Below are 27,222 nucleotides of genomic sequence, written 5' to 3'. Positions count from 1 at the left end.
CACACTATACTTAGGGGCTTCATGTGTCCCCTTTTATTGAAGTCCTCCAACACCGTCCCCCTTGGGAATAGGTGATTTGCCTCCATTTCATAGATGAGGGCACTGAGGCTCCGTAGGGACACGACTGACTCAGCCCCACAGCACTCCTAACGGAGTCCTGAGCTGATGGAGCCAACAGGAAGGGTGATTATTTTCTTTACTGGAAGGACAGGGAAAGGCTTCCCAGAGAAGGTGACATTTGAGCTGGCCTCTAAACAATGAGTGGGATTTAGCTCTCTTGTGAGGCATGGAGAGGGGAGGAGGCACACATGTGACATGGAAGGGACAGAGCATGGGGAAAGGCTTGGGGATGTGACAATGCATGGCTTGTTTGGGGGTGTCAGGTAACTCAAGGTTGCTGGTGAGCAGCAGAAGTGGTAGGGCAGAGGGTGGGGCCTGCAGGCCAGGCTAAGGGGTTTGGGCTTTTTGGGGTTCCTGCAGAGCTGTGCAGTCCCTAAGCATACAGCCGGAAGTGTGGTCATGCAAGGGGTGGGGTGGGGTAGCCCACAGTAGAGGAAGGATAGGGGGTGGCCTATCGGGCACAAAGGAAACCAGGTAGGTTTCCTGCCTTGGAGCCTGAGCTCAGGCAGTGGCCAGGCCTGGTGGTCCTGCTGTCCTCCACAGGCCTAGCCTCAGTTAGGGCTCCAGGGCCTTCTCCTCTACCCTCTGAGCACCTTCTCTGTGCCAGCACCGCTGCACACAGTATTCCCTTTATTCTTCACAGCCACTTGCAAGGTGAGTATTATCACCCCCATTTCACTGGGGGAGGAAACTGAGGTTTAGAGAGGTTCGGGGACACAGCCTCTCTGTGTGACATCATGGGGCTTCCACCATCATTCCACAATGGAAGAATCCTCCAGTGCTCTGCTTGCAGGCAGGGGAACAATTACCTCCTTCTCCCTGGGTAAAGGGGACCCTGAGGCTGAATTCAACTGTAACTTATCTGCTTCCCAGGCACAAACTCATGATGTTAAATCTGGAGGGCCCGTTAGTGATCATTTTGTCCACTACACATATTATAGGTGGGGAAACTGAGGCCTAGAAAGGAAGAGTTTTGTTTGGGGTCCATGAATTGCCCTAGAGGTGACTGGCCCTCCTATTTTGAACCAGTCTCTCACTGGAGCTCTAGCCCAGCTGAGAAATTGAGCAGTGAGGGACAAGTGGGTTAGAGTGCAAGGACTTGGGGGTGGCTTGTGGGACAGGCGATAGCTTGGGGCTTCTGGGGGAATCCGAGTCAAAATGCATTCAGCCCTTTCAATTCCACTTGAAGCGCTTCAGACAATTCAGGGAAAAAAATGCCTCTTCCCAGGACACTTTACCGTGATCTTCCTGAAAAGTGCACTAATTATGCAAACTTTGGTGGCATCAAGGTGACTGCGTCCCCTAGAATTGTACAGTGCAGAGTTTGCACAACTGTGAGCAGCCCTGAAAATGGAGCGAGTTCTCTGGTAATTCTCTTCACTTCTCTATCCCCTCCCCTCCCCTCTTTTCCTTATCCTTTCTCACAGAGCTGGGGACCAGGGGGCCATTTCTCACCAGGGAGGGAAAGGGAAGGAAGGGCAGAGACAGAGGAGGAGGAGGGAGAGTGTGAAGGGCAGCAGAGGTGAAAAGGGCAGGACTTGTTTCTTGGCTCTCAGAAACTGAAACCAAAAGTCCTGGCAGGAGTCAACCTGAAAAGCAAAATGCTAAGGTTGCAAAGCTGTGCTGAGGGAGCAAAGCCACTGTATCTGGGCAGCAGCCCTGGTCAGAGACACTCTAGCCAAAATCTTGTGTTGCCTATACCAGGCCTTGCCCCTGATCCTGACAAGAAGCATACACGGCAAGAGTCTGTTTTCTCTGAGGATTCACACAGCCCCTCCAGACATTACAGTGCCCAGCACAGGGGTTTGGATCATTGCTGGAGCAGGCAGTGGGTGCCTACTCAAGCCAGTGAGTCACTTGATGACCCGAGAGTGGGTGACCCTTAGCTTTGGCTGGTGTTAGTGTCTTTGTGGACATACACACACCCATGAAGCTGGGAAAGGTGCCATCTGTGTACCTGGCCCTATTTCCCCAAGTTAAGCTTAGGACATGTGAAGTAATATGGATTTTTGTGACCTACCTGGTTGTGAGAAGTCAATTTGGTGCTACCATATTGGATTCTTTGGGGTGCTTGATGCTTTACCCAAAAATGGGACAGAATGGTTAAAACGTGGACTGTCTTTAAAAATTCAGATTGTGTGGTCACCATTTCTTGTGACCTGTATGATTCAATGAGCCAGTTGTGCCCCTGAAACTCAGGTGTCACCCCTCCACGGAGGTTTCCTGGATCCTCTATGTAGGGAAGGATGCTGCTTCTGGAGCACTGTGGCTCCCAGCTCCAGACTGGGCAGCCCCTTGTGAGCTGAGATTGTGTTTAATTCATCTTTGTATCTCCCATGAAGACAGGTGCCTCCCCTCCTCTAGGGATTCTCAGAGTGTAAGCTCCTGGCTTCTCCATTTGTTTCCTTGTGGGCTGACACGTACCCTGTGCTGGCCTCACAGCAGCAGGGAAGAAGGGGACAAATGCAGGGGTGAGGGTAGATGGATGGGTCAGGACACAGGGGAAACTGGCTCCACCATTTCCCAGTCTTGTGGCCCTGGACAAGTTCCATTCCTCTCTGAGCCTCAGTTTCTTCATCTGGAGATGGGGATGATTTAAATAGCTGACTTTTACTGAGTACGTACTGTGGGTCATGCATGTGTTAAGCACATTGCATTCAGTAACTTGTTCAGAAAGTACTTATGAGGATCACCAATGTGGAAGGGACACCAGGAGGTCAGCTTAGGGAATGGAGGCTTGGAGAGTTAGGTGACTGCCCAAGGTCCAGATGCAGATGAGTGGGAGAGTGTATACCCCAGAACCCACTCTTACAACCAGCCGTCTGTGCTAGATGGACCCCAGCTGACTTGGGTGGATAGGCTGGAGGAGAGCTCAGCATGGAGCCGGCTCAGGGGAAGTCTATATGGTGGTGCTGTTATCAATGGAGGCCAGGCCTGGCTGGTCCAGAAGGCACTCAGCTGGTATCCAGTGGCTGGGGCAGTGAGAGCATCGCCAAGTGACCCCACAGGATGCTGTGGGAGGAGGCCCTCCAAACCGGAATTCTGAAAGACCATGTCCAGCAGAAGGGGCCAAGGCTGACAAAGTCCCTGAGGAAGGGTTGGGCTACCCCTCGGCAGGCTCTTCACTTGAGGACTCAAATGGCCCTGCAGAGGCCTGGAGCCTGAGAGGAAGCCAGCTGAGAGAGTGATGGAAGAAGAAGGAGGTCATTTTCAGGTCTGGTTGACCCACAGGGCCCAGGCTGAAGACTGGATCTGGGAGTACCCCAGAAAGCATGTCACTAAAGGGGCAATAGTCAACTCACTGGGGCTGCCTCTTGGGATCTGGCTTTGCCTCTGTTCCCAGTGCCCCAGGGGCAGAATCCACTCCTAACCTTGGACCAAGGACCAGCAGAGAGATGGTACCAAGTAGAGGGGGCTGAGACCTGCTCAAGGACCCCTCCTGGAAGTGGCTAGCAGGCCAGTAGGCGTGCCCTAGAAGAGATGGGTCTGCAGCCCCCAGAGGGATAGCATGTGAAGGCTAGGCTGGATGGATGCAGGGAATCCATAAGAAACCTAGCAGCCCTGCTAAATCCACAGGCCAGAAACCTTGAAGCATCCTTGCCTCCTTGTTCTCGCACCCCACATCTAACCCGTTAGCAAATCCTATGGGTTCATTTCTTCCCTACTGCCATCTCAGCCACCCGGGATACTGCAGTAGTCCCGTCACTGGCCTCCCTGTTTCCATCCCTGACCCCCCCCCCCCATAGCTAGTTCTCCACACAGCAGCCAGAACAATAGCGTTTAAGAACAGTGTCTCCCCAGTCGGGGCCTCCAGTGGCCCTGCCTCCCAATACACACCTCTTTGATACCATGTGCTACTCCACTGCCCTTCCCTCTGCTCCATCCACTCTGGCTTCTTGCTTTTCTTCAAAATGTTCAGACATACCAGGGCGCCTGGGTGGCTCAGGTGGTTGAGCATCCGACTCTTGATTTCGGCTCAGGTCACGATCTCAGGGTGACGAGATCGAGACCCATGTCGGACTCCCTGCTGAGCAGGGAGTCTGCTTGAAGATTCTCCCTCTGCCCCTCCCCCCGCTCATTCCCTCTCTAATAAATAAATAAATCTTAAAAAAAAAAAAGTTCAGACATACCTTCCCCTCTCCAGGCCTTTGCACTGGTAATCCCCTCTGCCCAGAACACTCTTCCCTTAGGTATCTACATGGCAAACCGCCTTCCTGTCTTCCAGCCTGCTCAAATGCCACTGTATTTCTCAGTGTGGCAGCAGAATATAGCACTCCAGTTAGGATTATCCAAGGACTATTCACAAAGGTGTGAATGGGATGTAAGGACACCCCAAGGGAGAGTGCAATGCCCAGGTGTGGGGGCATGGGGCACCTTTACTACTCCCAGGCTTGAGGGGGAGGGAAGGAAGTGGCTGCTGAAAACAGAAAAGAGACTATTGTGGGAGAAGGTCCCCAGACAGGAGCTGTGACCCTTCAGAGAAGGAGCCAGGGGAATGAGCACCTTGCTTTCCTTGCCGGCTTTCCTGTACAGGGTCCCCACTGGTGAGCCAGGCTGGAGGGCAAATGGATGTTCCCCAGAAACACTGACTGCCTTCTCCGCTGCTCCCACCCCCAGCCCCCAAGTCCTTTTACTTCGCTCTCTTATCTTCCGTGGCACTTATCTCCTGACATTTTACATTTCCCCCACAGTTATTTTATGTCTATCAGCTCCAGAAGGGCAGGAATTTTGGTCTAATGCATCCCAAGGACACAGACTGGCACAAAGCAGGCACTCAACAAATGATCCCGGAATACATGAGTGCCCACTCAGTCTCCCTGGGTGCCTCTGGGCAAGCTTCTGGGCCCCTGCCTGGTTAAGGGGGGCTGGGTGCTGCTGTCTGAGGCTACAGGATTGGAGAGAAGCCAGTGGAGACCAGCAGGGTTGGGAAGGCAAGCCTGAAGGCCTGTGCTCAGAGCCACCACCCGTACCTGTGGTTCCCAGAGCAGATCCCTGCCTCTCCCCAAGGCTGTGATGTTGAGACCAGTAGGATTGTCCTTGGCAAAGGCCTTACTACTTGGTTTCTTGAACAAGGCACTGCTCTGTGAAATCTCCTACTTCATGAATCGGCTCTTTGAGGAAACATCTGGCCCCTCTCCTGGGCCTCCAAGGAATGTTTCCTTTAGGGAGGCCTGAACTCACCCTGCATGTAGGTCCAGAGTTGTAGCTTTGGGTTATGTTCTAGGCCTCCCTTGGCCAAGCCTTGGGTTCCCAGGGGCAGGCCTATGCAGGGCCTACCTGACCTCAGGGTGGCCCTTGCTGGGCTCTTGGGCTCCCTCCCCCACAGGTGCCTGGGGTACTGGGGCCTCCCTGAGATGGTACTGCCACCCCTCACTAAGCCTCAATGTCCTACAGAAGAGAAGACTCAAAACAAGGTGACGACCACCCCTGCCCTCCAATTGTAAAGTTGTGCATTTTCTCTAAGGGGTTTATCAACTGAAAGCTATTTCAATCCAAATACCAACAAGATTGGGGAGGGAGCCTCAGAAAATGATATTAATCTTCCTCTGGAAAAATAAACATTTGAAACTAGCAGGAAAATTCTGAAAAAAGGAAGGAACACACCACACAAAACCCAGAAGTCTTAAAGTAAAAGACTGATTATTTGAACACATAAAAAAAAATTTTTTTTAAACCTGAATGGAGAAAATTATTAAAAAACAAAGTCAAAAGGCCACATACTGGGAAAACTATTTGTAACAGAATGTCAGACAAAGAGCTAATTTCCTTAATATACACATTTTAGAAGTCAATGGGCAATTCACAAGGAAAGAAAAATTCCAGATGAACAGTAAATACATGAAAAGATGCTCACCTTCACTCATAATGAAAGAAACATAGAACAAAATAACAATGAAATGCCATTTTCAACTGCTAGATTGGCACCAATGAAATGTTTTACAACGTATAGTGTTGGTGAGGGTGTGGGGAGACAGCCTCAAACACTGCGGGAATGTAAATTGACCAGCATATTGGAAGGCAATTTTGAAAACAGCTACTGTGGTGGAGTAAAGGTGGTCACAAATTCTTTGACACTTCTCCCCTAGAGAGAGGAGGTCGGTGATCCCTTCCTTTGAATTTGGGCTGGTCTTTAAGTTCTCTGGTCAATAAAATCTAGCAAAAGTGATACTGTTTTAGTTCCAAGCGTATCCCTTAACTTGCCCAGCAGATTCAACGTTCTGCCTCTTACCTGAACTGCAATGACCTGTTGTGAGAAGCCCAAACCATGTGGGGGAGCCCTGGAGGATATGACATCATTTGCAGAGAGAGGTCAAGAAGTGCTAAGGCCTTGTCAGGTGAGTGATGAAGCCGGCTTGGCAGAGAAGGAAAGATAAACCATCCAGCTGAGCCCTTTCTGAATTCCTCACCTGCAAAATTGTGAATAAGATAAAATGGTGGTTTTAAACATTGCATTTGGGGGTGGTTTGCCATATAGCAATAGGTATCTAGAACAGCTATCCAAATTTAAATTTATCCTTTGACCCAGCAATTTGACCTCTATGAATCTAACCTACCAAATGTTTGCACAGTGCACAAAAACACCTGACCAAAGAAGTTCATTGCAGCAATGTTTGTGATAGATAGCACAACGCTGGAAACAATCCATCTGTCCCTCATCAGCAGAAAGGCTAGTATATCTAATTAATGATATATACTGTACCTAGGGAAAGCCTGAACCAAGAAAAAGTACCATCTGTAGTCCTATGAGCCTAGAGTGACACACAGAGTGGTTAAGAGCATGGATTCTGACACTGGTTCTGCCATCTGTGATCTGTGTGACTTTGGGAAAACTGTTTAACCTCTCTGTCCTATAATTTCCTTATTTGTAAATTGAGGATGATAATCATAGCACCTCTTTCAGAGGGCCATGGTGGGAAATAAATGTGTTAAAATGATAAGCCTGGTATGGATCTGTGCTATATGTACTTTGGAGATGCAAAGAACTTGAATTTAAATTGGGTTGGAGCAGACTTTTAATATCTTTAAGGGGCTGCAAAACAAAGGATCTGCCAGATTGCCATCCTGAGACGGACAAGGGAGATTTGACAAAGACTGGAAGGCAGCTGTGGGAGAATGTTTTCAGAGAAATGGACTCACACTATACTTATTGTTCTGTTTCTTGCTATCTCTTAGACATTCTTCCTACCTCCACACTTACAGACCCATTCATTTCTTTTTTTAACTACTGCTCAGTATTGCCTTGTATGGCTATACTTCAATTTATTTCATCATCCTCTAATTTTTCCAGATTTATTGGGAAATAACTAACATACATCATTGTATAAGTTTAAGGCATACAGGGAGGGCTGAGTTGCTCAGTCAGTTGAGCATCTGCCTTTGGCTCGGGTCATGATCCCGGGGTCCTGGGATCGAGTCCTGAGTTGGGCTCCTTGCTCAGCAGGGAACCTGCTTCTCCCTCTACCTGCCACTCCCCCTGCCTGTGCTCTCTCCCTCCCTCTCTGACACATAAATAAAATCTTAAAAAAAAAAAAAGTTTAACGCCTTAAACTTTGATTTACATATATTGTAAAATGATCACCAACCCCTACTGGTGGACTCGAGTTGTTTCCAGTTCTTTCCTACAGTTGCAAACAACACTGCAGCAAATGTCCTTGCACATTTATCTTTGCCCTAGCACTGCTATTATTTCTGTGGTGCAGATTCTTCAAAATGGAGTTGAGGATAAAGTATATATACACTTAAAAAAATTCTGATAGCTCTGGTCAAATTGTTTCAATATCTGGTCCCATCCTCCACCCCCACTGCATTTGTTTTCACAACTCTGTCTCTTTGTACTTATTATTATTTTTTTTAGATGAACTTTAGATGAACTTTAGATGAACAAAAGTATTATCTGGCCTTGTTTTTGAATTAATATAGCGATGAATCAAGCACCATGTCTGCCTTGAAAAACTCAGTCTGGTAGGGATGGGGGGTGCAAAGTGGTATCCTGTGTGTGTGGGGGGGGAGGGGTAGCTGCAAAATAAACTGCAAAATAAACAGTCACCCTATCAAGGCTATAGGGCTGGCACAGAAGGCTGGACCATGGGCTCTGGGAGCCCCCAGGAGACAGCAGCATTGGGGTCTGAGACAGTCAGGGAGGCCTCCGTAGAGGAGGTTTCCTGCTTAGCCTTTGCATTGGTTCCAGAGCATTTTCTAGAACACTGACTCACTGAATGCTCACGGTAGCCCTTAGCATTAAGTGGTATTATTATCTCCACCTTCCAGATGAGGAAACTGAGGCCTGGAGAATGAAAGTCTTGCCCAGCTCCACTTCTGCGCTCTTCGCTTCCCTTTTCCTCTCTCTTCGCTGTGCTTCCCCTATCCTCCCCCCAGCCCCAGCCCCTCCTGCCCCCACCCTGAGCCACGCCGCCTGGGCGGGCAGAGCCCTGCAGAGCCCGGGGCACTGCTTCTGGATACTGCCCGTGGCTTCTTACAGAGGCTGGGACGCAGACCCCACGGGTCTAGGTGGCACCCTGACCCGCTCTGCGGCCTAGTCCACACGGCGCTGCCTCACCTCCCGGCCCACAACTCGGGGTCATCCCCGCCCTCCTCCAGGCAAACTCCTCTGGGAAATCAGGCCTTTGGAAGTTCTTCTGGGTGAAGCATTTGCTCCGTCCGAGCTGCAGTGTTTCAAATGCACGTTACCCTGACAGGAACCCATCGTCAATCGCCACACTTTCGGTGTGAAGAGCGTTCCTGTATCTTGGGCGCTCAGGTTGACGAAGGCCTGAGGCTCTCCCGGAGGTCCTTCGTGAAGGGGGGAGTCAGGAGAGTGGGAATTAAACTCCAGTTCACCCGCCGGTCCTGCCATCCCTGCAACTCTGCAGCCTTTCACCCCGTCCCCCAGGGGCCAAGTCCTTGCCTGGAGGTCAACGACCTGCGCCGCGCTTCTGGGGAAAACCTCAGAAAACAGAGCAGCAGGAAGCCGGCGTGGAGGACCAGCTCCGAGAGACCCGGAGCCCGCGGGCGGGACCCCGCTTCTCCGCGCGGAGCCTCCTCCGCGGCGGCCGGACCCAGCCAACCTCAGGTGAGACCACGGTCGGTAATCCCCGGCGGCTCGCTCCTCACGCTCCTCCGGCTTCCATCACGCTTGCGCCCGCGGTGGCGGCGGACTGCTGTGCGCACACCTGAGGTAATTACGGTATTTCCCGCCGGCAGCTCTTGGCCGGCTCTGGCTCCCCCGTGTGTCGACCTCGGGAACTGCAGTTGGGCCGAACGGAGAAGCTGCGCAGCTGGAGAAGCGGCGTGAGCAGCCGCTGCATGCCTCTCTCTGGTCCGGTTCCTCCGCGCCCCCGTGCCTGCTTGCGCTGTTTTTTGAGGTTTCCCCGCCAAACGCTTTTCTTCTCGGCGAGCGAGCGCACCCTAGAGTCGGGGTGCCCCAGGGGACGCAGACTGCAGCGCCTCGTGGACCACGGAGTTCGCCTTCCAAGAGAGGCATGCCCGGATTCCACTCTCAACTCTCCTGTTTGCAGTGTGTCCCTGGTCGAGTCATTAACCTCTCTGCACTTCACTTGCCTCCTCTGTAAAGTGGAGCTTAGATTTACTAGTTCTTGCCTCACAGGGTTGTCAAGATGATTCAGCGGGATAGGTGGCAGGTAATAATTACCACCATAATGAGTCACTCGCTGTGTCCGGGGACTGCTTTAGGCATTTTGAAATGACCCTATAACAAAGTATCATCCATAGATGAAGAAATTGAGATTTAGTGATTTGCCCAGAGTCACACAGCTAGAGAGTGGCAGAACTGGGACTAGACTCAGGAAGACATGAGTACACAAGTGTTGGGCAGTGTGGGTGGGGTCCAAGGTTTGTTAAGTTTAGGGGGGTGCCCAGAGGCCTGAAAAATAAAACAGCCCTGCCTTCCTTTGGGTCGTTAATCAATGCTTTCTTCCTCTAATGAATTATTCATCCCGTCTTAGTATAATGCTTTCGTGGGCAGGGAACTAAGACCATCCAGGCCTACTTCCTTGTGAAGAGATGGGGAGAGACTTCTCCAGGGTCACATGGCCGGGCACTGCAGAACAGGGCTGGAGCTCAGTCCTAGCCCTGTGCTGGGGCTGTTTCCCCTACCCTTCCCCTCTGGGTAAGCAACACTCAAGCTACCCACTCGGTACTGGGACCTCTCCAGGGACTGCACACTGGCCTCTCCTGACCCTACTTGGTCAGAACCTTCTGCCATTCCCCTTCCGTCCCTTCTCCAGGCATTCCAGGCCTTTCTCCCCTAAAGGGCTGATGCTCTAAGCGGAGAGACCTGTGCAGCCTCTGGCTTCCAAGTGCTGGCACATGACCAGTAAATATTTTGCCATTGTGTGTGTGTGTGTGTGTGTGTGTGTGTGTGTGTGTATCTTTTTTCCTTTTGTTAGAATGGGGCTAGCTGGGGCACCTGGGTGGCTCAGTCTATTAAGCATCTGCCTTGGGCTCAGGTCATGATCCCCACTGAGCAGGGAGGCTGCTTCTCCCTCTTCCTCTACCTCTCCCCACTGCTTGTGCATGCGCTTTCTCTCTCTCTCTTTCTCAAATAAATAAATAAAATCTTAAAAAAAAAAAAAAGAATGGGGGGCGCCTGGGTGGCTCAGTCGGTTAAGGGTCTGCCTTGGGCTCAGGTCATGATCCCGGGGTCCTGGGATCAAACCCCGCATCAGGCTCCCTGCTCAGCGGGAAGCCCGCTTCTCCCTCTCCCTCTGCCGTTCCCCCTGCGTGTGCTCTCTTACTCTCATTTTCTCTCAAATAAATAAATAAATAAATAAATAAATAAATAAATAAAATCTTTCTTTTTTTTTTTTTTAAAGATTTTATTTATTTGACAGAGAGACACAGCGAGAGAGAGAACACAAGCAGGGGGAGTGGGAGATGGAGAAGCGGGCTTCCCGCGGAGCAGGGAGCCCGATGTGGGGCTCGATCCCAGGACCCTGGGATCATGACCTGAGCCGAAGGCAGACGCTTAACGACTGAGCCACCCAGGCGCCCTAAATAAAATCTTTCTAAAAAAAAAAAGGAATGGGGTTAGCTATGGTAGCTACACTTGTGGTGAGCATAGCATAATTTTATAAGCTGTCTAAACTTGTCCAATCGTGATGTTGTTCATCTGAAACTAATGTAACATTGTGTGTCAGCTGTACTCAAGTATAGGAAAGAAAGAAAGAGAAAGAGGCTAACATAATATATAGCGAGTGATTCCCAGTGTCATCTTAGGGTATATGAATCATGAGTATGTTTTTTCTTGTCTGTATTTTAAATTTTCTTTGGTAATGAACAAACATTACTTCATGAGTAAGACAAGAAATAAAAGTTGTTTCAAAATTCTTTTAAGGGGGCGCCTGGGTGGCTCAGTCGGTTAAGGGTCTGCCTTCAGCTCAGGTCATGATCCAGGGGGCCTGGGATCGAGCCCCCATCTGGCTCTCTGCTTGGTGGGAAGCCTGCTTCTCCCTCTCCCATCCCCCTGCTTGTGTTCCCTCTCTTGCTGTGTCTCTCTGTCAAATAAATAAATAAAATCTTAAAAAAAAATTCTTTTAAGAAAAAGGTCAGCAATCATAAAGAAAATGAGCTAGAAATAAGAATAGATTGTTCTCAGAAAAACAATGAAAATGGTTTTTAAACATAGACAAGATCACCAACTTTGCTCCTAATGACAGAAATGCAAATTAAAATTACACCGAGCCCCACATTGGGCTCTCTGCTCTGCTTCTCCCTCTCCCTCTGCCCCTCCCCCTGCTCATGCTCTCTCTCTCTCTCTCTCTCTCTGTGTCAAATAAATAAATAAAATCTTTTTTAAAAATTACACTGAGTTACCATTTTTTACCTATCAGATTGGCAAAAATCCGAGTTTGACAGCATGTTCTGTTGGGAAAGCTGTGAGGAAATAGGCGCTCTCATACATTGCTGATGAAGTGCAAAATAGTACAGATTCTGTGGAGGGGATTTGGCAATCGCTAGCAAAATCACATGTGCATTTACCCTTTAATACAGCAAACCCGCTTCTAAGAACAGATCCCACAGTTGCACTGGTAAAAAAAATGCCAAATGATACGTGCACGAGGCTATTCATCGTAACTCTATTGTAATAGCCAAAGATTGGAAATAGGGCACGTGTCCATCAGAAGGGACTGGTTGGCTAAGCCACACAATGGAGGACCCTGAGTCCACAAAAGGAACAAGATCACAACATACCATTGCAGAGAGATCACCGGGTGGGTTCTTCTGTGAGTAAAGCAATGTGGGTGTCCACAGTAGGCAAATCTGTAGAGACAGAAGGTAGATTAGTGGTTGCCTAACCACTGGGGCTGCGGTGGCAGAAGTGGGGTAGTGAGAGCTAAAAAGGTAGGGAGTTTCTGGGGCACCTGGGTGGCTCAGATGGTTAAGCATCTGCCTTCGGCTCGGGTCATGATCCCAGGGTCCTAGGATCGAGCCCCACGTCTGGCTCCTGGCTCAGCGGGGAGCCTGCTTCTCCCTCTGCTTCTCCCTCTGCCTCTCCCCCTGCTCGTGCTCTCTCTCACGGAGGCACACATATCTCTGTGCCTCGAATGAATAAATAAAATCTTTAAAAAAAAAAAAAAGGTATGGAGTTTCTTTTTTTGGGTGATGAAAATGTTCTAAAATTTAATGGTGATAATACAACTCTGATCAATACTAAAAACCATTGAATTGTACACTTACATGCGTGAATCGTACAGTGTCTTACATCTCAATAAAACTGTTATCAAAAAAAGGCAAGGTGAGGGGCGCCTGGGTGGCTCAGTCAGTTAAGTGTCTGCCTTCGGCTCAGGGCATAATCCCAGCGTCCTGGGATGGAGCCCCGCGTCGGGCTCCCTGCTCCGCGGGAAGCCTGCTTCTCCCTCTCCCTCTGCCTGCCGCTCTGCCTACTTGTGCTCTCTCTCTCTGTCAAATAAATTTAAAAAAAAATCTAATAATATAAAAAAAGGCAAGGTGAGCGATTGTGTGTAATATGCTATTATACGAAAGGGAAAATACATATCTATGTCATGTTACATATACATATATATGATTGAATTAAACAATATAAGGGTAAGCAACAACAACAGAAAAGGTATTGTGTCGGTCAGGATTCAGTTAGAGAGCAGAATCACTCTGAGATTATAGGATGGGGGCTTTATTTTAGTAATTTGCTTTGCACAATTGTGGAAGGAGCTGGTGAAGACGGTGACTGCAAGAGGAGTTGGGGGAACAGAGGATTCACTAGCCAGTCAATCTGAGAAACCAAGTATGTCCAGCCGCCCAAATGGAACCACAGGGGAAGCTGCAGGGAGGTCTCTAGGAAGCTGTCTCCTCCACGCAGAGGATGCCTCTGGGCCTGCCTCTGAGCATCTATGGTAGCCTGGGGCTGCTGTTGGTCAGTAGGGTCATCAGATGGGAAGAAAAGCTAGATATGAATGAAGGAGAGCAAGAACCAGCTGGAAGCTGCTGGGCTATGACAACTGACTGTGACAACCTTCAGAAACTTGACTTTGAAACTATAAATATTTTACATAATTATTAAACAAAACTAACATTTAAAAAAGCAAAAATGAAACAAACCTATGATTTTTTTCCCCAAACCTATGCATGTTGAGTTGGTGGCATAACTACACAGAGAGGAACTATTCCAAGTGACTTCAAAACAGTAATGTGATTATATGCCCCTAGTGGGATATATCCAAATGACAAGAAAACCTTTTTTTTTTTTTTTTTTTTAAGTAGGCTTCACGCCTAGCACAGAGCCCAACACGAGGCTTGAACTCAAGACCCTGAGATCAAGGGGCGCCTGGGTGGCTCAGTCGTTAAGCGTCTGCCTTCGGCTCAGGTCATGATCTCCAGGTCCTGGGATCGAGCCCCGCATCAGGCTCCCTGCTCAGCGGGGAGTCTGCTTCTCCCTCTCCCTCTGCCTCTCCCCACTGCTCCTACTCTCTCTCTCTCTCTCTGTATCTCTCTGTCTCAAATGAATAAATTTAAAAAAAAAGAATAAAAAAAAAAAAAAAAAAGACCCTGAGATCAAGACCTGAGCTGGGATCAAGAGTTGGACTGACTGAGCCACCCAGCGCCCCCCCCTTTTTAAGTAAACTCTTCACTCACCATGGGGCTCAAACTCACAATTGTGAGATCATGAGTCGCTCACTCTATGGACTGACCCAGCCAGGCGCCCCAACAAGACAAACTTTTAAAAATACTTAAACCTGTTCAGGAACCATGTTGTTGGTTTTTATGTTGGAATTGTTATTCTGAGGCTGTTGTGAGTATATTATGGTTAAAGTGAATGAGGAATTATGTTGGAGTCACTGAGAAGTGGGACTTCCACCATGGGATAAAGAAAATACAGATGTAATTTTGTTAACATTAGGTAAAACCCTGTTGTCTTGAATTTGAGCTTATATTCATTCAGTCTTGAGTATAAACTCTTGATGCATTTTATCGGGAAACAAACAAATGAAACATTTCCTAGCTCTATCCACTGGAGGGTCCTAGAAATAAGACCAACCCAGTAGCAATGATCATCCCTAGAGCCCAGACTGTGGTCTCTCAGTATCTTTCCCGATAAAAGGACCCAAGACTCCTTGGGTCTAGAAATGGCTGATTCTAGGTCTGGTGCTGGGAATGTGCTGGATCAATCTGGAGTATCTTGTCACACCAGAAGCGGGGAAGCTGTTAAAGACTACTGTGGTTGAGGTAAAAGGGTTTACGCTCCAGTTTGGCCAAAGAGGACATAATTTGAGCATCAGTAAGGAAAATAACTTCAGTGGATTAAACACACTGAATATGGGTGAATATGAATTTACTTCAAAATAATGCAGGGGAGAGAAGGAAGTTAACTAGGATTAACAGCTGAAACTGGATGATAGGTATATGGGGTTCATCATCTTATTTGCTCTACTTTTATTTATATTTGAAATTTTCTATAATTTTTTTTACAAAATTCCTATCTCTTAGATAAGGCAAATATGGGAAAATATTATTATGTGATACTATTCTTTCAACTTTTCTGTAGGTTTGAAATTTTTCTAAGTAAAACATGAAAGAGAAAAAAAAAATCATCTCTTTGTCTTTTCCTTTTGCTTCAGCGAGAGGCCTCACAGCTCAGACCTAGGGTCCAACGCCTTGAAAAATAATGCAAGTCTTTATTTTTTAAAGTGACAGGGAATTCAGGAAAGTTCAGATTGTTAAAAAAGAAAACCACAGGCCCAAGATGGTGTCACTTGTCACTTATGCTAGGCCAAGTCAGCAAACAGGAGCTGAACACCTAACCTAAGTGCAGTTTGAACCTCCCCCAGAAACATAATCTCAGTTAAAGTCAGTCAGGGATTTTCTGGTCAGCACCAATGAGGTAACCTGTCACATGGGCCGTCTTCTTGCCTAGAACAATCCTTTCCTTTCTTTCGCTAATAACTTCCTTGTCCCACCCTCCTTCCTGTAAAAATGACAAACAAGGCACATGACTCCCTTAGTTGATGGAAACCCTGAACATGTAGGTTTGAAGTTCCAAGTACCCCAAACAACACTTGCAAGGAGTCCAGATACTCTTAGGTTTTACTCCTAGCTCTGATCTTGCTGTGTTTGGGGACTGCTCCATTTGGTGGTCTGGGACCATAACATTTCTCTCAGTCCCAAAGAGCTACTCAGAATGGACCCTGGGCACCCAAGGTCTGTGCTGTGAGGCAGCTCCCTGAGGCAAAAGGATCAAGACAAAGAGATGATTTTTTCTCTCTCCCTCTTTTTTTTTTTTTTTTTAAGGATTTTATTTATCTATTAGAGAGAGAGAGTGTGAGAGAGAGAGAAAGAGATCATGAGCAGGGGAGGGAAGAGTAGAGGGAGAAGCAGACTCTCGCTGAGCAGGGAATCAGATGTGGGACTCGATCCCAGGACCCTGGGATCATGACCTGAGCTGAAGGCAGACGCTTAACCAACTGAGCCATGCAGGTGCCCAGATTTTTTTTTCCTCTTAATTTTTACTTAGAAAAATTTCAAACCTACAGAGAAGTTGAAAGAATAGTACCACATATTAATATTTCACCATAGTTGCCTTATCTAAGAGATAGGAGTTTTGTAAAAAAAATTACTATAGAAAATTTCAAATATACATAAACGTAGAGCGAATAATAAACTAGTCTGGTGTACCGTTTGAGCATGAAATGACAGAGCAATGAGCTCTGAATAGGAATAGGTAGACCCAGTGTTATTTGTGTGTCCCAGAATTACAGATTGTGACTGCTCCAGAGGCAAAGGCTGCTGTGATAGGGGCAGTGTGGGTAGGGATGGACACTTAAGCCAGTCCAAAAATGACAAAGAGCTAATTGTGGACAAGGAAACGGCAAGTGCAAAGGCCCTGAGGCAGGCCAGGGGAAATTTCATTCTACTGAAAGAAATTTAGCAAGTTTCATTTTATTGTTTTTCCCTCCCCCAGTGAAAGAGGGCTTCAGCTACCTCCATTTGACTCGATCTGTTCTTGATTGATTGATTTGTTGATTAGGTTCTTCTCATCTCTTAACTCAGGCAAAAGACCCTGCGGGCAAAGCATCCTGTGATGGGAACCGAAACTACCACCCCCTGAAGCAATAAGAACCGCCCTGATGCCTGCAAGCCTCCCGTGACTGACGCCAAGACAATGATTGACCTGACCTTTACTGCCCACCTGCACGTACCCACCAACCTTCGCCCCACATTTCCTTATATAAACCTACAGGTATTCTCAGCACTTTGGAGATGGTCTTTAGATGCTAGTCCGTGTCTTCCAGGTGTTGGCTGCACTGAAATAAATTACTTTCTGGTTTCACCACCACTCATTTCTCTGCCTCTGGATTTTGTCAGTAGCCAGGGGCCGAACCTGGTCGGCTTGGGACTTCTGGAGCCAAGTGCTCTTGCACCCTTGGGCCCCAGCTACATGAGGATTGAAAAAAAAAAAAAAGACATTTGAAATGATGTGCATCATTACTAAGCTACAAAATTAATAGGCTAAAACGATATGTAGAGCTCATAAATGAGTATAATTGACATTATTTTTCCACAGTCAAACCAAGTTTTCCATCACTTTGATATTTCCTCAATGTTTCTAGTGGGTGTTAAGGTCAATCACGTCCCTCTGTCACACACACTCATACAGGTCCTGGAACCACCCCACATGCCCTACCCCAAGCCCCAGCACTGTGCTCTCAGGCTCTCTCTCCATCCCTGTCAACTGTGATGGTCTCTGATTTACCTCTTCTGTCCCCCTACCCCACAGTCTCTAATGCTAAAGGGATGGAGGCAGCATGTGTGTCTGGAACTGAGTACTGTCTTCTTTGAGAATGACCTGGGGATCTTCAGAGTGAGTGAGCAAGTGAGTGAGTTGGGGGGGAAGGGTTTGAGGTTGAGGGCTAGAGAAGCAGGGTGAAAATGGGCTCTGCATACCATCAGGGACAGGAAAAAGGCAGAGCCAGGGTTTGGTCCCCCCAAATATCTCCCTCCAAATATCCCCCAAGATAAAGCAGTGTGCACACCCAAGCCTCTGGGGCCTTGTCCAAAGTGGCCCACTGGATTTTGCATCTTACTCCCTTGTTCATTGAACCATGGTTGTTTTAATAAAAATGCAATTTTTCTACTGCCTCCCAGTCATCGTGTAAAAACTGAAGTCCTGATTATGGTTTCCTGTGCCCCTTCATTCTCCACTGTGTATCCCAAGATGTGAGCATCCTAACTGAGAGGCGAAGTAGCAGCCACTTCGTTCTGCTGGCCCAGGGCTATGGCTATCTTGGGTGGCAGGTGGGCAGTTATGCCAGCCAACTGCTCCCCGGCACCTCTGCATCCATCCGGGTGCAGGGCTTAGGCAGGGACACTGCCTGCTGTCTGTGGCTTTGACTCCAGCAGAGTCCCCTCCACCTGCCAAATGCTTATGCTCTGGCTCTTGAATCAGACCACCTGGGTTAGAACCCTGGCTCCACCACTTACCCATGTGAGGTAGGGAGAGTTATTTACCCTCTTGTGCTTCAATTCGTCCTCCATAAAATGGTCATGCCCATTTCATGTAGGGTGGTTTGGGGGACAAAATGAGATAATCCACACAAAGTGCTTAGCTTGAGGCTCATTAAGTGTTAGCTATTATCATTATGTTATTTTTTTCAAAGGCCTTCCCAAATACTTCCTCTTCCAGGGAAGGAAGTCTTCTTGAACTTACGCTAATGACTGAAAAATATTCTTCCTTCTCTGATCCCAGAGAACTAGTAATAGCTCCTTGTCTTGGGGGTAGAGATGCCTGGGACTCCACTATCCTTAAATCTAAAGGCAAAGAAGAGAAGACATGGACAGCCCCCAGGGGTCTGAAGTGCAACCCATTCTGATATGGTTTTTTTAATCTTTTTTTAAATTATTTATTTATTTTTTTAATGTATGTATTTGACAGAGAGAGACAGCGAGAGAAGGAACACAAGCAGGGAGAGTGTGAGAGGGAGAAGCAGGCTCCCCGCTGAGCAGGGAGCCCGATGCGGGGCTCCATCCCAGAATCCTGGGATCATGACCTGAGCTAAAGGCAGACGCTTAATGACTAAGGCATCCAGGCGCCCCTGATATGTTTAATGTGTATCTTTTTGTTTGTGTCTTTGCAATCTCTGTTGTCCTGTGTGCATGCATTTATTGATGTTGTGTTATAGATCTCACTGGGTTGTTGTACTTTTTCAGCTCAGCACTGGGCGTTTGAATCCTTGTTGTGAATACACCTGGTTGTAGAGGTTGCTTTTAGGTAACAGGCTTGGGCAATGGAACCTTGAGCAAGGCAAAAGGGCCCCTAGTGACCACCAAGCTGAATACAAACAGGCTCATTAAGTGACCCACCTCCAAATAGCCCTAATGCACCAATGGGCTACTTTAAACCAGGCACAGTTACCAAAAAAGGGAAAATTCCGTATGTTCCCATACCTCCTCACTCCACCCTATAACTCTGGTCCCTTGCCACCATCTTGTGGCAGTCTCGCCTTTGTTGTCCTTGCAGTGTATCCAATAAAGTTCTCTCTCTTTTGTTCTGCCTTGGGTGAATTCTTTCAGGGCCTGCTCCCCTAGCCCCCACCCAATCCCCAAGCCGCATCCTGGTTCCTCGGTTCTCTAGTTGCATAGTCCCACATTTTACCCATCCACTCCCCCAAGGCTCAAGTCACCTCCAACTCCCAGCAACCATGAAACAACAAGGCAGCAAGGAACACCCCTTTCCATGTCCTTTTCTGAGACTGGAGGGGAAAGAGCTGCACTCTAAGTTCGAAGTTCGCTGCGTTCAGTTTCCCTCATTACTACCAGACTGTTTTCCAGAATGGCTGCCCCAAGCTACTCCCACCAGCAATCCACCTGGCTGTGACGGCTCCGCATTCGCCGCCAAGATTTGGCATTGTCTATCTTTATAATTTTGCCAGTCCAATTGGTGTGATATCTCATCGTCATTTTAACTTGTATTTTTCTGATCATGAATAATTCTCACCATCTCTTCATATGCTTACAGGCTTGCTGGGGTGTCTGTTCCTTAAATGCCTGCCCAAGGCTTTGGAGTCTGACTTTAGGCGTCTGGGGGCAGCTGAGCAGGCTCCGGAGTCCCGAGGGTGGAGCCTGCGGGGGGCCTTACACGAAGGTCACGGGCCGAGGAGGCTGGGACAGCTCCTGGGGGAGACACGCCCACGGGGACCTGCAGAGCCCCGAGTGGCCCCGACCCGACCCGCCGGCCTCGGGGGTGAAAGGCGCGGAGCCGTGGGCAGGCACCTGCAGCCTGGTCGGGGACTGGGGGGAGGCTGCAGCAGCTGCGCCCGCATCGTGCTCCAGGGCCCAGGCGGGGCCGAAGGGTTTGGAGCAGCGGCTGCCGCGCGCACCCCGGCGCTCCCGGTAGCCCCCGCGCCCAGACCCCGGCTCAGCGCCCCCTCCCCTCGGTTCGCGGCGCCGCGCCCAGGCGGACAGAAGCGCGTCCCCGGGCTGCGGAGCGGCGGCATGGAGGAGCCCCTGGCGTGGGAGACTGACTGCCGTGAGTCCGCCGCGCCGCGGGGCCTGGGGGCGGGCGTGGGCAGAGCCCCGAGGATTCCCGCACTCCTGCCGGGGCGACCAAGCCTGCGACTGGCGCTGTCCGCGCGGCCACCTCGGTCGTGGGCTTCTTTGTGGCGTCCAGAGGAACGCGCGCCGGGCCAGGGAGGGACTTTGGGCGCGCTTCCGTGACTCGGCGGCGCCACGGGTCCGGGAAGCAGGGAGCTGCCGCCGCGGAGACATTAGCTAGATGTTGATGCGAGTAAGAGGGTTATGCGATCCTGTCTTGGGTACTTAATTTGTGTGCCAGGCCGAGCCAGGACAGGAATGTTAGTTGATCTTCACAGACGCCCTGTGGGTAGGATCTATTGTTATCGCCATTTTGCAGAAGAGAAAGCTGAGGCACAGGATGGTTAAATAAGTTACCCAAGGTCACACGCCTTTAAGTGGTAGAAATGCCAAAGGCCCCTGCTCTCCCAGAATGTTGAGGTTGGGTGGGGAAGGAAGACTATACCGGATGGGGAAACTGAACCCCAGAGGAGAGGAACTGTGGTGTGCCGCAGGTGGGATGAGCGCACGGCCGAGCATTCCTCATGGAGTGTGCTCAGGGCCAGGGCCTCGTGTGGGCATCAGCCAACCTGATAGGCTTTCGCTGCACTCCCTGGGAGAGGGGAGAGAAGGATTGTGCCAGTGCCCTCACTGGGATGAGTCGGGGGCGGTGAGGGGCTCTATTAAGGTGCTGTTTCAAAGGGTGCAGGGTTCTGCCTGGGTCAGAGGATCTCTTGAGCTGGCCCTTAAAGAATGTGCAGCAATGGAGCATTGGGGTGTGTGGGAGGGAATTCTGGGCAGAGGAGGCGGCATGGGGAAGGTCTCCAAGGCTAGGTAGGGTACAGTGTGTATTTGTGGACAGAAAGAGGATGCATGGGTTGAGGTGGATGGAAGAGATGACATTGGGCTTGATTTCACTGTGCCTTGCAGGGTCTGCTTGCTCCCACTCACACTGGTGCCTGTTTGCCCACACAAACCAGGCCACTTCTAGGCTTCAGCTAAGAGAAAGGGAGTCAGAGCTGGAAGGGATCGCTACAGATAACTTTCTTCACCCTCCTGCTTTTTAGAACCGAAGAAACTGAGGCCTCCAAGGGGTACATGGCTAGCCCGGGATCCTGCTGCTAGAAAGTGGCAGAGTGGGTACCAGAACCCCAGCTTCTCTAAGCTCACCTGAAGTGCCAGCTCTTTTTCCTGAGCCTGGATATTGGTGTCGTTCAGCCAAGAGGTTAAGGAAACAAAAGCTTGGGACTCAGTGGTTCCTGGAGATGTTTGAGATCCGAGAGGGGTTCTTCCAGAAGAGCCCTCTCCTCACCTATAGGAAAGGCACCCCCTTTGGAGATTGGAAAGGGTGGAACTAGCGGTGGAGACCGCACTTGGAAGGTGGTGTTTCCCCCTCCCCCCGTGCAATATTGACCTGAAGCTGCCTCCCCCTCAGTGCTTCTTCCCTGCCATTTGCCTGAGCTTGTGGTTTGATTTTCCAGGGGACTAATGAGTCTTAATTGGGACAGCATCTTATAGTTCAAAGGCCCCTGAAGAGATTTAATGATTTGTATATCACTTGTTCATTCAACAAATGTGTGCCAGGGCCTGAATTTGGGGATAGAGCAGTTAACAAATCAGACAAAAATCTCCCCTGTCATGGGCTTCTAATGGGGGAAGCAGAACAATGAACCTAATAAATATGTAAGTATAGCATATGTCTGTGGTGAGGGGTGCTATGGAGCAAAACAATGCAAGGAGGTGGATAGGGAAGGTGCTGTCCTTGGTTGGGATTTCACGGGCTTAGAGGGCCCTGAGTGAAGGAGGCCCCACCTGGAGGGGCACCAGAATTTATTACCCTTTGCCTTATAGGAATAATAGTGATGATGATGCTGGCACTATTTGCTAGATACCATGCTAGGGGCTTTTCATATCTTATATCTAATCATTACTGTAACCCTACAGGGCGGCTCACGTTCCCCATTTTGCGGATGAGGGAACTGAAGCACAGGATAATTAAGTCACATGGCCTGGAGTCCTGGAACTGACTTGTCAGAGTTGAACCCAGGGCCATGTGATTGCCCTGGGGAAGCAGCTCCGAGATCCCTAGGTTGTATCTATAAGGCCCTGGAAAGCCCAGGACCCTCTTCTATATCTGGAAAGTAAACGGATGGCAGGCCTGTCTGTCACCTGAACTCATCCTAGCGTTCCCTGCCCAAACACTGGCCACCTGTCCCTGGATATACAAAGGGGCTGGATCTGGACATTCACATTGGACCAAACACACAGGATGTGGGTTTGGCAGCAATTAGACCACAGATTATCTGCCCTGTAATGACCATGCAAAGGGCCAGCAAATACTCGTGCCTTGTGCTAGTGTGTCTAAACCTTTCTGGGGGAGGGATGGGTATCTATTAGTCTGATATGTGTCACTCATGGAAGCAGAGTTTTATGGATCCCTCCCTAGGTCCAGCTTTGGGCCTGCTGTGAGCTGTGGGTGGATCAACAAAGGTCAGGTGTAACCAGGGCCCCCAGGGAGCTTGCGGTTCAGCCAAGGACACCAGACATCCTCACAAGCCAAGTGCAGTCAGGATGACAGCAGCGTGGGGGTCTGGTGAGATGAGCCCTGGACCACGTCACCGGGCCTGGGTCCTCCTGGCAGGCCTCAGAGCTCCCTCTAATCTGAGATAATGATGCAGTGTTGAGGCAAGAGGAGCCCTGAGAGAAGGAAAATCAGGGTGGGCCCCACAGCTGGGAGGTGACAGCTGGTTAGGATTGGGGTTGAAGGGAGAAGAGATGGAGGGACAAGGACAAAGAAGCCAGGTGAATGTGCCTCTGGCCTTGGCTGAGCCTGATGAATTAGGTGGCTCAGTAACTCCTGGCTGCCTTCTTCACTGGACAAAGCCATGGGAAAGGTAGTTATCAACTCCAGTGGGAATGAATTCCATCCCTTCCTCAAGAGCTGCTCTTGGGGTCATGAAAAACTGGATGATGGGGGACCTCTGAGGGCCATGACGGGTACACACCTGGCTCCCGTGGACAGTCTTGCCCATGCTGTCCCATCTTTAGGGTTTTGCTAAGGCCTGGTCGTGTGGACTAGTGGTGAGTTAGTGAAGAAAAGCAGCTTGTCTGGGGAAGTTCCCAACCTCCAAAGGGAGGAGAGGCATCCCCACCACCAGTCCGAGCTGGAAGAGTCCCTTCCTGGGAGACATTCAGGGCAGGGAGGAGCTGTTCACCTCTCCTCCTCATGCAGTGTGAGGGCCCTCCCCCTCATCCAGCATCCCCTTTTCTGCCCTTAGTGCTTCCTCTGGAGAGGCAGCTCCATGAGGCCGCCCGACGGAACAACATCGGGAGGATGAAGGAACTGATCGAGAGGAGAGTCAACGTCAGGGCCAGAAACCACGTTCGTCAAGGGGCTCTTCCAAATCTGGAGGCTTGCAGGCTTGGATAGGGATGGTGCCTGCCACGGTGACACCCACACATGGGAGGGACAGTTCATGGAGCCCAGGGCAGGAGCATTTGCATGTGTTTACTTGGGGGAGGCTTAGATTGTCCACGTTGTCTCAAGGTCTCTGTGGTCTTGTCCGAGGTCAGGGTTGGAATTCCCAGCCAGGCTTGGGCAATTTGAGAGCTCATACTCTTCACTCCTGTCACCCATCTGAAAGGCACACCCAAGGAACAAAGGTTAGAGTCAGGAGGGCAGGGGGCCAAAGGCCAGGAGTCAGAGGCTGACAGATGGACAGAGAGGAACAGAAACCTGGAGGGACAAAGACGGAGTGGTGCTTGTGGTCAGAAGTCCAGGGGTTGGAGACCATGAGAGGCCAGAACAAGAGAGGCTGAGCATGCATGAGGAAGCAATTTAGCTTAGTTTTCTGATTGCCCACTGAGTGTGTAAAACTGTTGTGGGCCTAGGCAAGTCCCCGGGGACTCAAAGACCAGGCAGGGAGGCAGACCTAGCTCATCGATCAGGCCTCAAAAAAAGCCACAGATGGGGTGATCCATAGCCCTGCTGGAGGAGACAGAGAGAAAAGCCATTCCCTCTGATGGGGGACACTGGCGATAGGCCTGGGTACCATGCAGGGTAGCTTCTCTCTACCTTGGGGCTTCTGGCTGCCAGGCTTGTCTTAGAGGAGATGCCAGCCTGGGTGGGAGGTCAGTGGAGGCTGAAGGGGTTGGATGTAGGATTCCTGACTGTTGCAGAGGCTGCTCTGTCTGGGATGACATGACAGGTCTGTGACTTGCATCTTCCGAGCCTGTCTGGGGCTCAGTGATAGTAACAGGAATTCTCAGGTGTGTCTGGTGCAGCTTGGTTTGCACTCCTCCACCTGCTTCCTGCTGGCCCTCACTCACCCCTGGAGAGGTGAGGGAGGCAGGAAGTGTCGATCCTATTTATAGATCAAGATAGGCACAGATGGGGATAGCAAGTCACCTTAGGTCACACAGCATTTTATTCATAACTGAAGCCTCAGTCTCCACTGGACAAACACTTGCAAGGAAGCAGGGACTTAAAGGATATAGTAGGATACTAATGCCAGATTCTGTCATTTACTCATCTCATTCATTCATTCATTCATTCAGTATTTCTAAGGGGCTTCCCCTTTGCCAGCACTGTGCTAGGTGCTGGGGACAGAGCAGAGTCCATGGCAGATATGGTCCCTACGCTCTGGAGCTGATTGTCTGGTTAGGGAGAAGACAAACAGAGTGTCTCACAAACAGTTCATTCCCACTGTGATAAGCTGAGAGCATGTGGAGGTCAGAGGGGGCCCGTCCTCCCTGAAGCAGTCAGGGAAGGCTTCTCGAGGAAGTGGCATTTTTGTCAGGTGAAGACAGGCAGAGGGGACAGTAGGGGCAGAAACTCCAAGGAAGAAAGACCACACAGAAAATTAGCGTTCCCTTTCGTTGTCCCCTGGGAAGCTAAAAACTATGGTTCATGGGTCAGAGGAGGCAGGATTCCCCCAGGCCTGCTCAGATGTGTGGAGGCCAAAGACCATGATGAACTTCTAGGGTGGTCCGACGACGGGGTGAGGGATCGGCCCCTTCAGCCCGTTCTGAAGGAAGGAGGGGACAGAACCCAGGCAGTCAGGGGCCCTCAAGGACTAGGACAGTAGTCCTCTGACAGGTGGCTGTCCAGCAGGAACAAAGACAGGGCGAGGGGGAGTAGTCTGGCATTTCTGAGTCTTGGTGGGCAGGGCCCAGGGTGAGGAGTTTGTCCCAAGAGCAGTGGGAAGCTGTGAAGTTTTAGGTGGGGGACAGATGGGTCTAGTCATGGTGTTTGACTACGTTCGTTTCAGCTGCTGCCTTGTGGAGGAGGAGGAGGGGGCCTGAGTGGGGCTCGGGTCCCGCCCGCTTGTCACCACCAGACCAGCTGTCCTGCGGCTAGGGAGATGGGGAGGGGGTGAGGGGAGGTGGGCCAGGCAGGCAGCTGGCGCCCCAAGCCCTTCTCTCCCTCCCGGCAGGTGGGCAGGGTGGCCCTGCACTGGGCTGCAGGTGCCGGGCACGAGCCAGCTGTACGGCTGCTCCTGGAGCACGAGGTTGCTGTGGACGATGAGGATGCGGTATGGGGCCGCTCATACAGGCGCCCTGTGCCTGTGTGCATGTCTGTCTGTCTGTCTGTCCCAGGGCGGGGGAGGAGCCCCAGAGCTCTCTCTGGGTCTGAGTCCGCTGTCCTTGTGGAGGTGGCCCTGACATGCAAACACAGGGTGCAGGGTGGACAGGGAATCCATCTTCAGGGGCCAGTGCCACTGCACTGATCCCAGTTTTCCCTTGTACAGCCGTAAAATCTCTCCATTTTCAAGAGTTATTTTAGTTCTCAGAGAGCCTTTTCAGTCCCTCATGATACCATATGAACAGGGAGAGATATGGGCTGTAGAACAGATAATTGGATGGATTGATAAAGGACTTATTAATACAATCATCAGGAGGTAGGTCTCTCATGATATGACACAAGGCTCTGCCCTCGCTAACATTTTAACCAGAGACATGAGTGAAGGCTAACAGTCTGGGGCTCCTGGGTGGCGCAGTAAGTTAAGCAACGAACTCTTGGTTTCCGCTCAGGTCTGATCTCAGGGTGGTGAGATCGCCCCGAGTCGGACCCTGCAGCGGGCTGTGCTCAGCAGGGAGTCAGCTTAGGACTCTTTCTCCCTCTGTCTTTTCTGCCTGCGTGCGTGCTCTCTCTCTCAAATAAATAGATAAATCTTTAAAAAAAAAAAAGACTAACAGTCTTACTTAACAAATTGGCAGGCAACACGTTGCTGAGAGAGAGCACTGAAGAATAACAGGGTCTACAAAACCATCTCTATAGGTTTGGCAAAGAACCGGGTCTACCAATGACATTTGACAGGGGTACATTTAAGAGTCTAAATTAAAAAAATTTTAAAGAATTAAGAACTTCCCTGCAGAGATATACCTTTCACGGAAATACCGTTCTTTGCCCTGGCCTCCCTCTGCTCCCAGGCCCCAGCATGAAGGGGAGCTTGATGACAAGCTGGGCCTGGGCGTGGGGCAGCAACACCTACCTCCCCACTCCCGCCCTATCTCTCTGCATTTGCTTAGGCCTCATTTAGAGGTGACTCTGGAAGGAGAATGTCTGGGATCCTTAGCCTGAGTTTCCTGATAAAATACTGGAACCTCATGCAACAGGCCTTTGCCCACAAAGACCCCCCACTATCACCACTGTGCTCTGTTATTTCTTCCTTGAGGGAATCGGTGAGAAAAGAAGATATGAGGGAGGATAGTAAGACAGTGCTTTTATAAATCTTCTGTTTCCTTTGCAAATAGTAATATATTTTGAAAAATAAGAAAGCTGATGGGCATGCCTACTTTAGTTAATAGAAGGGTGGGAGGAGATAAGAGAGGGAGATCCTGCTGTTGGGGGGAAGGTCTCGAGAGATATGCCATAGGGCTCTGTCCTGGACAGTTCTTGGAACTAGGATGCAGAAATATCCCTGGGGTTCCCACTGGCAGGAGGCTCTGGCTCCCCCAGCCCTGAGCCTTGACCCTTTTCATTCCCAGGCTTCTATGGGCTTCTCCCCATGGACTCTGCCCTGTGTGTGTTCATTCTCTCCCTCAGCCAGCCAGGCCACA

The 27,222-nt window shown here is 49.9% G+C and overlaps 2 protein-coding genes and 1 long non-coding RNA gene across 3 annotated transcripts in view; 2 read left to right on the top strand and 1 right to left on the bottom strand.

The window, feature by feature from the left end:
• PIF1 (PIF1 5'-to-3' DNA helicase) overlaps positions 1-6,485 on the bottom strand; it is a 69,439-nt gene extending 62,954 nt beyond the window's left edge. The window contains exon 1 of the mRNA XM_078079206.1: positions 6,350-6,485. The gene's annotated coding sequence lies outside the window, so the exon portion shown is untranslated. The remainder of the gene's footprint in view (positions 1-6,349) is intronic.
• Positions 590-16,927, top strand: LOC144382880 (uncharacterized). The gene is made up of 4 exons (XR_013450434.1): positions 590-774; positions 6,329-6,455; positions 9,011-9,190; positions 16,642-16,927. It is a non-coding gene; the product is annotated as an uncharacterized LOC144382880 (long non-coding RNA).
• A 2,781-nt stretch (positions 16,928-19,708) lies between these two features.
• Positions 19,709-27,222, top strand: part of ANKDD1A (ankyrin repeat and death domain containing 1A) — a 42,803-nt gene continuing 35,289 nt past the window's right edge. The window contains 3 exon segments of the mRNA XM_078079204.1: positions 19,709-20,116; positions 23,439-23,542; positions 25,596-25,694. Coding sequence (XP_077935330.1) covers positions 20,083-20,116; positions 23,439-23,542; positions 25,596-25,694 — 237 coding nt within the window. The 5' untranslated portion in view covers positions 19,709-20,082.

The sequence above is a fragment of the Halichoerus grypus genome, chromosome 8, assembly GCF_964656455.1.
Source record: "Halichoerus grypus chromosome 8, mHalGry1.hap1.1, whole genome shotgun sequence".
NCBI classification, from domain to species: domain Eukaryota; kingdom Metazoa; phylum Chordata; class Mammalia; order Carnivora; family Phocidae; genus Halichoerus; species Halichoerus grypus.
This window is presented reverse-complemented; position numbering and strand designations above follow the sequence as displayed.